The 12,500-nt window shown below is 43.6% G+C and overlaps 1 protein-coding gene across 1 annotated transcript in view; it reads right to left on the bottom strand.

The window, feature by feature from the left end:
• Nucleotides 1-2,456: 2,456 nt before the first annotated feature.
• Nucleotides 2,457-12,500, bottom strand: part of tfap2d (transcription factor AP-2 delta (activating enhancer binding protein 2 delta)) — a 25,084-nt gene continuing 15,040 nt past the window's right edge. Inside the window, exons 5-8 of the mRNA XM_063222525.1 lie at nt 12,167-12,285; nt 5,733-5,874; nt 3,635-3,748; nt 2,457-2,706 (exon numbers count right to left, since the gene is read on the bottom strand). Of these exons, the coding sequence (XP_063078595.1) occupies nt 2,487-2,706; nt 3,635-3,748; nt 5,733-5,874; nt 12,167-12,285 (595 nt within the window). The 3' untranslated portion in view covers nt 2,457-2,486. The remainder of the gene's footprint in view (nt 2,707-3,634; nt 3,749-5,732; nt 5,875-12,166; nt 12,286-12,500) is intronic.

Genomic DNA, 12,500 nt, shown 5'->3' with positions numbered 1-12,500 from the left:
ATGTGTGTCACTATTTCACAATTGGCACCGTACGGCAGCCACCAAAGCTGATATGTGAATGTGAGAATGTGTATGGGTGTACCTACCATATACAGTATGTATTTGGAAAGCTTTTTAAGACCATTTCATTGTTGTGATACTGCACTGTATAAGTACATGTTGTATTAATTGTTCTGTTGTGTAATGTCATGTAACGTAGCTATCAGGGGTGGGGAATTGTTTTCATTCGAAGGCCACTTCAAGTCCTCCAAGGACTGTTAGTAGGAACGCAAAAACCAGGATTTCCCTCTGCACTTGCTCCTTGTTTTTACTTTTTTTAATGTAAATTATGAAATGGATGTAACCTAGTTATTTATCGCAGGGTGAAGGTGTGGTCCTTCGTGGAGACTAATAAAGAAACCTAACCAAACCTAACTTAACCTAACTTCAGGCCTATATTGAAGTTGACCACCTTTACACCAGACCCACCTTTACAAGGTCCTCTGAAAATACAACTTAATTGTATTGCAAATATAATTTCTAATAGTTCTTTACAAAACATTTTTTTATAGTATTTTATGTGAAACTGCGTATCGTTAAAATGGTATTGCGGGCCGGATAAGACGAGCATAGCAGACATATGTAGGTTCCCCTCCCCTGTAAATGATTACCCATTCACTTCATATGAAAAGTTCAGACTCAAAACCCTCCAAGTGCATTTTGATGAATTTTGAAAAAGCAGACCGCATTTCTATGAATTTAGTAAATTATAAGAATCACTCATCTCATATTGTTTGGGATAGATAATTACATTGTTATTTAGTTGTTTTTTTGTCACAAGCAGTGACTCAATACACAATTAATTGATTAGTTGATTAGTTATAAAACAAATCTCCACATGTTGTGAACAAGTTGTCATTTTCGGTGTGTGTGTGTGTGTGTGTGTGTGTGTGTGTGTGTGTGTGTGTGTGTGTGTGTGTGTGTGTGTGTGTGTGTGTGTGTGTGTGTGTGTGTGTGTGTGTGTGTGTGTGTGTGTGTGTGTGTGTGTACATGTTTGTGTAGAAGAGAGTTTTTGTGTGAGATGATTTTTCACCTAAGTGTGTACGTGTGTGTGTGTGTGTGTGTGTGTGTGTGTGTGTGTGTGTGTGTGTGTGTGTGTGTGTGTGTGTGTGTGTGTGTGTGTGTGTGTGTGTGTGTGTTTGTGTGTGTGCGTGTCTGTGCGCGTGCATGCACACGTGCGTGGGTGTGTGAGGGACGGACAGACAGACAGACAGAGTTTGTGTTTGTGTGTTTAACATTTTTAAGCATGCTGTAGATCAAGCCACACACGGTATTTGTGTCAGTGTCTTTGTGTGAATGTGTGTGTGTGCGTGCCTTAATACTCAGCGATTTATTGTCTTTAGTTTGCAGAAATAACACATTACCCAGTTCATTGTGAAAATGTTTTTTTTTTTCATTTTGTAATTGATGTTTGAAAAAATACAACAAATGAATACAGAAATGATCCGTAAGGTAAATAGAACACTTTCAGCAATATGCTTTATTGAACACTGTATTTTCTGCAAGTAAGGATATTTCATATATGTACTTCAAAGCCTATGAGAAAAAAGTTGTCATTTATAGTATTATTTATATATAATTTCTTACATAAGCCAACCAATGGTCTCCCCTTTCAGGTCCAATCTGCTCTGTTGTTCTGTAAGAGTGTGTGGAATGTATCTGTCAGACATGTGTACAAACGCTAACATGCACAATATACAGTTACTAATGGCAACCAGGCGTCACGTTACCTGGACGATTTACAGTTAGCCCCATACAGACCGCAATGAGGCCTACACAGAGGTGGAATGTTTATCTTTTAATCAAAAAGATATTACATTTTGTAATAATAACTTAAAAAGGGACAAACAAAACACTTCTCTTTTTTTGAGCAATATAAATAATCAATAACTTAATTCGTATAAAAAAAAGCATATAAATAATGTACGTTTTTGTGTGGCTGAGTTTTGTGGGTGGCAGAGAGGCTACAGTCTTTTTTTTATCTCTTATTTTCTCAAACTAAAATGGGAGGGGCAGTAGACAAAGGGATAGACGAACGATTGAGAGGCACATGTGCAACAATTAACCTTAAAAAAAGACAACAAGAAAAAGAAAAGAGAGGGAAAAAATCAAAACAACAAACTTGTTGACCACACCCTCTTGGCAGTTCCAGCTCCGCCCATCAGTACTCACGAAACCCCTCCCACTCATTCTCACCATAGATACACAAACCTACAGTAATATCTATGGTACCTCCCCCTCCCATCCCCATGACTACCACAGAAACAAACAAACAAACAAACAAACAGGAAGTGTGCCACTCCCCCTGCCCACACCAACAGGAAGTGACCCGCTCTCCTTCCCCACACCAGCAGGAAGTCAATCAATCAATCAATCAATCAATCAGTCAATCAGTCAATCAGTCAATCAGTCAATCAGTCAGTCAGTCAGTCAGTCAATCCAGTCAGTCATTCTGTCTTCTCGAGCTTGCCGTCCTTGACGGGCAGGTCGTTGGCCTTGCGCAGCTGCGTCTTGTCGGACCCGGCGCTGATCTGGCTGGCATCCGGCGTTCCGGATCCCTTGGTGGCTGAGTGCTTGTCCAGGTAGTTGAGCATCTCGCTCAGGATGGTCTGGAAGGTGCTGAGGGCCGCGCAGATGGCTGGCGTCCCGAACCCGTGGGTGATCAGGCTGGGGAGGGAAGAGAGGACACACAGGTGTTAGTATCTGTACCTGTGTGTGTGTGTGTGTGTTTGTGTGTGTGTGGGTGTGTGTGTGCGTGTGCGTGTGCGTGTGCGCGTGCGCGTGTGTGTGTGTGAAACCGTGGGTGATCAGGCTGAGGGGAGGAGAGGGGACACACAGGTGTTAGTATCTGTGTGTGTGTGTGTGTGTGTGTGTGTGTGTGTGTGTGTGTGTGTGTGTGTGTGTGTGTGTGTGTGTGTGTGTGTGTGTGTGTGTGTGTGTGTGTGTGTGTGTGTGTGAGAGAGAGACAGAGAGCAAGTGAGCATGTGTGTGCGCGTGTGTGTGTGTGTGTACCTGAAGTGTGTGAGGTGTTTCTGGATGTGGTCATGGTGCGTGTGTGTGTGTGTGTGTGTGTGCGTGCGTGTGTGTATGCGTGTATGCGTGTATGTGTATGCTTTTGTGTGTGTTTACCTGAAGTGTGCGAGGTGTCTCTGGATATGTGGGTGTGTGTGTATGCGTGTATGCGTGTATGTGTATGCTTGTGTGTGTGGTCATGGTGCGTGTGTGTGTGTATGTGTGCGTGCGTGTGTGTATGTGTGTATGTGTATGCGTGTATGTATGCGTGTATGTGTGTATGTGTGTATGCGTGTATGACATAGGTGTGTGTGTGTATGTGTGTATGTGTGTGTGCGTGTATGCTTGTGTGTGTGTACCTAAAGTGTGTGAGGTGTCTCTGGATATGTGTGTGTGTGTGTGTGTACGTGCATGCATGCATGCATGTGTGTGTGTGTGTGTGTGTGTGTGTGTGTGTGTGTGTGTGTGTGTGTGTGTGTGTGCGTGCGTGTGTGCGTGTGTGTATGTGTGCGTGTGTGTGTGTGTTTATGTGTGTGTGTGTGCGTGTGTGTATGCGTGTATGTGTATGCTTGTGTGTGTGTACCTGAAGTGTGTGAGGTGTCTCTGGATGTCCACGTCCAGTATGGGGGTGGGTCTGGACGAGCCGAGAGGAGACCGGTCCTGACTCAACAGGTCTTGGAACTCCTTACAGATTTGCCTGCCGGACACGAACACACACACACACACACACACACACACACACACACACACACACACACACACACACACACACACACACACACACACACACACACACACACACACACACACGCACACACGCACACACACACACACGAGGAGAAAGAGACAGAGGGAAAGAGCACGTTAATATCGCTGCTGTAAAACTCCCATATCCGGACACCCCAATCACTCACACACACAGACACACACGTGCAAACACACACACACACACACACACACACACACACACACACACACACACACACACACACACACACACACACACACACACACACACACACACACACACACACACACACAGTACTAGTTCTCTGTGTGTGTGTGTGTGTGTGTGTGTGTGTGTGTGTGTGTGTGTGTGTGTGTGTGTGTGTGTGTGTGTGTGTGTGTGTGTGTGTGTGTGTGTCTAAGCATTCGTGGGTAGAGACTGAGACCAGACAGCCTGAGCTCCATCAGACGACACAGTAGGGAGCTGAGCACTGTTGCACCAGTCAGAAACTCTTGCCAACGCCCTCACGTTAAGGTGATGATACACATGGCAAGATATTGAGCAACTTCACAAGGCCAATGATATTATTTGGGCACTTTCTTAGATGTTTGTCAAGTTCTTTACGATTATACGTTTATTACACTTATGGCCGTTTAATTAAAACATCACAAGCCTATCCTCTTGCAATTCATACCACATGGTTTTTGAAATGTTGCGTCATGTATCATGACCATCTTAGCATTTTTAAATATATTTAATGGTTTCAGGCTATTTGCAATATGAAATCGTGCTTTCATTCGATTCCCGACCCGCCAGGTTGGTGGGAGAAGTAATTAACCAGTGTGCTCCCCCATCCTCCTCCATCACATCTTGAGCATGGTGGTGTCCTGCCACACTGCTCTCTTGGGGCGCCTTTTGGGGCTGCCGCCTTGCACGGGTGAGGCATACATGCAATTTCATTGTGTGTAATGTGCACTTGTGTGCTGTGGAGTGCTGTGTCACAATGACAATAGGAATTAAAGGGACACTGTGCAGGAAATGGTCAAAAAGGGTACTGCAACTATGCTGCTCATTGAAACTGGGCTGCCAATTGTCACATTTGAGCTTTACAAGAAAGTTTTAAAACAAGTAATTGTAATAAACAAATATTTTCTAGCATGGTCCAAGTAGAGTCCTTTTTGCACCTAAAAATGGCTATTTTTGGAAATTCAAAATGGCGGACCATGGAGAAGATCCTCCTTTTCATGTATGAAAAGTGATATTTTGCTATATTATTTATTGGTAAGCGAATGGGCAGCATGAATTCTGGAAATAAACTACTAAAAATCTCACACAGTGTCCCTTTAAGGTTTCCCAGATGGGCTTTCACTGCACTACATTTGTGGGTAAGGTTTCCTGTCTGCATAAATCAAGCAGCACTGACTGACTGCCTTGTGTAGTGGAAAGGAGGCGTCTGTAATCGTCAGAGGTGTCAAGAGTAAAAGTACAAGTACATTTGTGGTGTGTAATTACAACACTAGCACATGGCATTACATAGTTGTTACACCATTAACTCCATTGTACCTAATGAGATAGATCGACTGTGCTGTTACTGAAAAAGTCTATCAAGGACCCACCACAAACTTGATCCACCCAGTGTAGAGCCAGCTGATGGTAGGACAAGTGCACTGGTCTACTGGTTACTCAGGTAAGTTACTTGTGTTGGAAGTAAACTGTGTTTCTTTTTTTTACTTTTACTTTCACTTTTGACACCTCTGGTAATCGTATCCGAAAACACTCTGTGTGTGTGTGTGTGTGTGTGTGTGTGTGTGTGTGTGTGTGTGTGTGTGTGTGTGTGTGTGTGTGTGTGTGTGTGTGTGTGTGTGTGTGTGTGTGTGTGTGTGTGTGTGTGTATGTGTGTGTGTGTGTGTGTGTGTGTGTGTGTGTGTGCGCGCGTTTGTGTGTGTGTACTTACTTGGTGGCCAGCACCATTTTCTTGCGTGCGTTCTGCTCCTTGGGCTCGGTGTGCTGTCGGGCCAGGTGCTCCCCTACTGCCTTGGAGGGGAACTCCGTCTCGCAGGTGTAGCCAAAGTCTCGCGCCAGGTGCAGTGCCTCGCCTAATGCACATGGGGAGGAGAGAGGGAGAGAGGAAGGGTTAGAGAGGGCAAGAGAGGGAGGGAGGGAGGGAGTGAGAGAGGAAGAGAGGGAAAAGGAGAAGGAAGAGCCCTTGGGGGCCACCCTCTTGCACAGGTGAAGCATAAATGCAATTTTGTTGTGTGCAGTGCGCTACACTTGTGTGCTGTGGAATGCTGTGTCACAATGACAATAGGAGTCAGAGTTTCCCAGGTGGACTTTTACTTCACTTTCATAAGGCAAAGGAAAGAAGGAGTAAGGGAAGACAGAAGAAGGGTAGAGAAAGGGAAGAAGGAATAAGGGAAGACGGAAGAGAAAGGTAGAGACAGGAAAGAAGGAATAAGGGAAGATGGAAGAGAGGGATAGACAAAAGGAAAGAAAGAGTTAGGCAAGACAGAAGAAGGATAGACAAAGACCTGCCTCCATGTTGTTTCCTATGGGGAACTGATACAGGAGTCCTCCCTCTTTTATAACCACTTAACATTCAGATCTTGTTCAACCCTCCTGCAGTGTATGTGCGTGCATGTGTGTGTGTGTGTGTGTGGCTGTGTACGTGCGTGTGTGTGTGTGTGTGTGTGTGCGTGTGTGTGTGTGTGTGTGTATGTGTGTGTGTGTCTGTGTGTGTGCGTGTGTGTGTGTGCGTGTGTGTGCGTGTGCGTGTGCGTGTGCGTGTGTGTGTGTGTGTGTGTGTGTGTGTGTGTGTGTGTAGACCTTCTTAGGGGAAGGAGACTAGAGAGCCAGACTGGGTTTTGAGAGACCAGATGTGAGGCTGAGGCTACGACTCGAAACTCAGACCAAGACTGACTTGAGGAATTTATGAACCAATTGAAGGTTAAGATTGTGCACATCCCAGGAAGAGGTGCAGGACAAAGGCTGACTGTAGTTTTTGGAGTAAGGAGTCCGCACACTTCAAATCCTTTTTTGACTTTTTTTTTTTAAAGGGACACTGTGTAGGAAATGGTCAAAAAAGGTACTGCAACTATGCTGCTCATTGAAACTGGGTTGCCTATTGCCAAATAAGTATTCATGAAAAAGGTAACATTAGTGAATGGGCAGCATGAATTCTGGAAAAAAACAACTACAAATCTCACACAGTGTACCTTTAAAAAAGAAAGATTTTAAGTGTGTGGACTCCTCACTCTCGAGAATTCATAAACCAGTTCTGAGGACAAAAAGAACCGGGACTGAGGACTCAGGAGTGTGACAACCAATTATGGTGCTATGACTGAGGACGAGAAATTACACTAAGAAACAGATAGACACATAGTTGAACTGGATTGAGAGACAGGTTAAGGGCTGAGGCTTAACAAAGGATAAAAAAGAGACTCTTGTGATGACCGAAATGACAGTTTTCAAAATAAATTGTATAATTTGATTGTACGTGTAGCAGCAGTGTTGTACTTTTCCACAGGCTGAAAGGACTGAGGCTGCTGTAGACTAAGATATTAGACTAATAATAAAGCTGAGAAATTAGGAAACTAGGAGTGTGTCTGGGAAATGAGACCCAGACATTAGACTAAAGGGATTAGGGGGAAGCTCACTACTCATGCAAACCAATAGACAAAAGATTCATATTTCATAACGACCTTGCTCTGCCACAACCACAACAACAGGAGCTATCAATATTGCAATTAATGATGAACACCTAATACAAATATCACACAACAATAACAACAATAACACCAACAACAATAATAATAATAATAATAATAATAATAATAATAATAATAATAATATAGCATTATTATTATGTGTCTGTATTATAACAAATGTGTTAATAATTAAGATCTCATCTGTGGCTGTAGTGTATGCAGACAAGAGACATGACCTATTTCTAGCGCTTTCTTTCTCCACTGTCTCCCACCTCTTATAAAATTCCCTCTATCTGGGAGGAAACCAGGGGAAAATGCAGACACTTAAGGCCTGATTAAGAGCCCCATGTTTGGTCTGCTACTGCTATGCCGTCTCACACACACATGTAGAGTAGAGTGGTGTTTCATGATGACTATATAGAGACAGTACACATGCACAGCAAACAGAGAAAAAAAAAAAGATCAAGTAAGGCGGATGCTCTTTCATTTAGCTCAACGAGAGAACAGGAACCTCTCTAGTCTACAACATCTATACATCTGAACAGGAACCTCTCTATTAGAGATGTACAGGATCCAAGATCCGGTTCCGGATCCGGCAGGATAATAGGGTTTTTCAGACTATCTGGATCCGGCAGGATCTTTAGCAGTGGATCAGGTATCCGGCAGTTACCTAAAAATCAGGATCTGGGGCATCCTTACTTTTTACGTAGCCTAGGCTTTTCAGTCAGTCTTTCACAACCCCAATCGCTGCATGGAGTGAAAGCCCTTTGGAAGCGGCCGTTGAAGGCAATGTGGCAGTAAGCCAATGAGTCTTAAAAATAGTTTGCGCCAACGTAATAAAAAGGGCCCACGTGTGCGAGTTGGCTATGTGTTTCAACCCTTTCGTAGGATCCGGTATCCGGTTCCGGATCCGGCAGGATCTTAAGCAGTGGATCCGGTATCCGGCAGGATCCTAAAAATCAGGATCCGGTGCATCTCTACTCTCTATGCTACAACATCTATTACATCTGAACAGGAACCTCTCTATGCTACAACATCTATATACATCTGAACCTAGAAGAGGAATAGCAATTAACACATGGTGATGAGCCATGCTTTAGTTTCTAAACAGTTGTCATGACAACAATTGATGTAGAGATTCCACTTCACTTGCTCTCTGTATCATCCTTTGCTGTGGATTGCACTCGGAGCTCCTCGAAGCTGTATGAGTGAGAGTGCTTTACAGTAAATGTGTTTCAAGGACTATTGAATGTTGTTCAATTATTTTCAGAGTCAACAGCAGCAGAAAAGAGAAATACAAATTAAATACATATAAATGCAATCATGCTGCTATATAAAAGCTCTATACAAACGAGCCACGCTTTTAAATTACCGTACACAATAAATGTTGCCGTGACAATACAACACTTAGAGAGTAGGAGCAACAACAGAGATTCTAAGAGTACCTATATATCTTATCCAGTCTCTCTGGCAACCGTATGGGTGTTAAAGTAACACTGCAATGTTAACTGCGTACACTCCAGCACATCACAGTCTATAAGTACACAATGTTGTGAAGCATCATTTCACAAAACTATGTGGTCACAGTTTTTCTTTGCTGCCAGTACAACCTGTGAAAAAATAACTACACGATGTTGTTAACCCAACTCCAACTTTTTTATACCGTCTCTGATACACCAATTAACCCTTATGTTGTGTTCGGGTCATTTTTGACCCGTTTTCACGTTTTAGTGTGAAAAAAACACACTTTCCTTTATTTTCTTGGAATAAGGCTTCATCTAATCCTCAGTCACAATCATTTCAACACAAAAAAAATATGTTTCATCATTTTAGTAAATTTTAAAGGTCCAAAAAAAAAAAAGTTACATCTGTGGTGTTCAGGGTCAAAATTGACCCGGCATAGATTTTTGGTTGTTGTATGCATTTCTGAAAAGCTGTTGGTTGCCCTTTGTCTTCAGTTTGGTGACTTATGGTGAGGAAAATATATTTCTTGCCTGAAAAAAAATTTGCCAGCTTTTTCATATTACAAATCCAATATGGCCGCCGGACAGTCCCATACACTACAATACGTCATATCTCCTGTTGTGAAAGGAGTACAGATGTATTTCTGGTGTCTACTCATATGTTTTCATGGTCAGGGAATCCATTTCTGCATTATATAATGAGATTTTTTGCACATTTGTTTGCAAAATACATTTTTGCACATTATTTTTTCCAAAAAACGTATCAAAAACTCATAATGGCACCCAAACATGTAGAACTGGTCTTATACTTTCCATAAAGTTGATGTGGCAATGACATAATGGTCCATGTTCATGGCATAGGGGATTCAGATGAATAGTGTGACTTTTTTCATGTTCATTGAGGTGCTCATTTCCAATATCTTTGCATTAGATTGGCGGAATAGCTGTGACTGACATAATTGTTATTTTGTATATTTACCACACTAAAATCATATAAATATTGAAAAGCACCAAGTCAACATATTGAAACATTGATTTTATGCACTGAAAAACTAATTTAGTTGACATTTGGTCTTTATCCTGCTAAAAATCTCTTTGGGTTGGTTTGGACCCAAACACCACAAATGCCACTATTGGTGATATTTTTTGATATTAGAGAAAAACTAATAAAATAAATTTGGGGTTTGTTGTACCCTCATATCAGCTGTAATACATGGACAACATAATCACTAATTGTATCACTTTAGGAGGTATTAATAGTGAATTTATGCAGATTTTGATAGTTTTGTTCATGAAAAACGATTTGCATAATGTAAGATAAAAGACCTGTAAAGTCAAAAAGATGAATATTTCCATGGATACGAATACATACCAAGTTAACCATGAAATGAAAAACAATATTTGATGATAACTAGTGTTTTTAGGTATTTTATGGCTGAGTTTTGTTATCACGGGTCAAAAATGACCCGAACACCACAGGTGTATGCAGCTTACGAACACAACACAAGGGTTAATTACAGTGTCATAAAGGGTGAAATACTATGTAGCCTACTTACGGTACATACACTACACTCAGGGCCGCCCGCTGACAGCTTTGACCAGGCCCGGGACAAAGTAATCTGAAAGGGCCCCTCAATCAGTAGGTGAAATATAACGACGGCCCAATTCTTCCAAAAAGATGGAAGTAAACAACTAAAAAAATGACATACTCCACCTTTAAGGACGCTACATTTACAGCTTGGAGCTCCATCTCCAACACACACACACACACACACACACACACACACACACACACACACACACACACACACACACACACACACACACACACACACACACACACACACACACACACACACACACACACACACACACACACACAAACACACACACACAGACACGCTTACACACACACATCCTGAAATCCAGCCTTATCCAGTCCCTTCTGCCTCCTCCTCCCTCCCCTACACAATAGCATCAATTATTCTTCAGTCATATCTGGCCATAACTCCACATGCCCAGCCAGCCACACTAGTAGCTATAGATCACAGCACAAGAGGGAAATACGCACGGCGCAATCCATGTGCTGAATCCAGATTCATATCATGGCCTTGTTGGTGTGGCAGAGCAAAAAAAAAGAAAAAAAGATAACAGCGCGAGAAAAAAAAAAGAAAAAGAAAAAGAACGAGCAATGTTTTTGAACGTGGCTGGAATACATAATCAGAAACCGAGAAAAGACAAGCGGTGAAGGTCTGTGGACTGCTGGGGTGTAACCATGGATATCTGGGGTCGTCCCCGGGTGGCTTGCTGCCTTCAGCCCAAATCCTGGCTCGTCCCCAGGTATATAAACCAGCTTCGGCCCAAACCTAGCAGCTTTTGATGCTTGCTGATCCACCTGTGTGTGTGTGTGTGTGTGTGTGTGTGTGTGTGTGTGTGTGTGTGTGTGTGTGTGTGTGTGTGTGTGTGTGTGTGTGTGTGTGTGTGTGTGTGTGTGTGTGTGTGTGTGTGTGTGTGTGTGTGTGTGTGTGTGTGTGTGTGTGTGTGTGTGTGTGTGTGTGTGTCTACACAAACAACCCTGTGTGACTAGGGCTTAGTGGAAAAAACCAAGATGTCCACTGGTGTGTTTGTGTCTGTGCATGTGTGCGTGCGTGCGTGCGTGCGTGCGTGCGTGCGTGCGTGCGTGCGTGCGTGCGTGCGTGCGTGCGTGCGTGCGTGTGAGCGTGCTGATCCTGGCGAGTAATTCAGAAAGAGGGAATTGCAGTAGCTCAGATTCTTAGCAGAACACCCCAGCCCCAAGAAAATAGACACGCACATACACATACACACACACACACACACACACACACACACACACACACACACACACACACACACACACACACACACACACACACACACACACATACACACACACACATACAAACACACACACTCGACAGAATGTACAGGCACACATATGCACAAACACACAAATGTTCACAAACATACACACACACACACACACACACACACACTGGACAGAATATACAAGCACACATGTGCACAAACGCACAAATGTTCACAAATACACTCTGTCACACACACACACACACACACACACAAGCACACGCACAACCTGCCCCCCACACCCACCTGCGTGCGTGCGTGTGTGCATGCGTGCGTGCGTGCGTGCGTGCATGCGTGCGTGCGTGCGTGCGTCTGAGGTGGGATTAGCTTGCTACCTTCCACTAGTGAGGTGAGCAGCGTGACGTTGGCTGCTTTCCTGCGGCCGGCCGGCAGGTTCAGGCCCAGGCGATCCAGCTTCTCACGCAGACACCGACCGCCATTCTTCGACTTCGCTCTGGAGGGGGGAGAGAGAGAGAGAGAGAGAGAGAGAGAGAGAGAGATAGAGACAGAGAGAGAGATAGAGAGAGAGAGAGAGAGAGACAGAGGTGGAGGAGGGAGAGAGAGGGGGGGTACAGAGATGGAGAGAGAGAGAGAGAGAGAGAGAGAAACAGAGAGATGGATATGGAGGGGNGGGGAGAGAGATGGATATGGAGGGAGGGGGAGAGGAAT

The sequence above is a fragment of the Engraulis encrasicolus genome, chromosome 18, assembly GCF_034702125.1.
Source record: "Engraulis encrasicolus isolate BLACKSEA-1 chromosome 18, IST_EnEncr_1.0, whole genome shotgun sequence".
NCBI lineage: Eukaryota > Metazoa > Chordata > Actinopteri > Clupeiformes > Engraulidae > Engraulis > Engraulis encrasicolus.
This window is presented reverse-complemented; position numbering and strand designations above follow the sequence as displayed.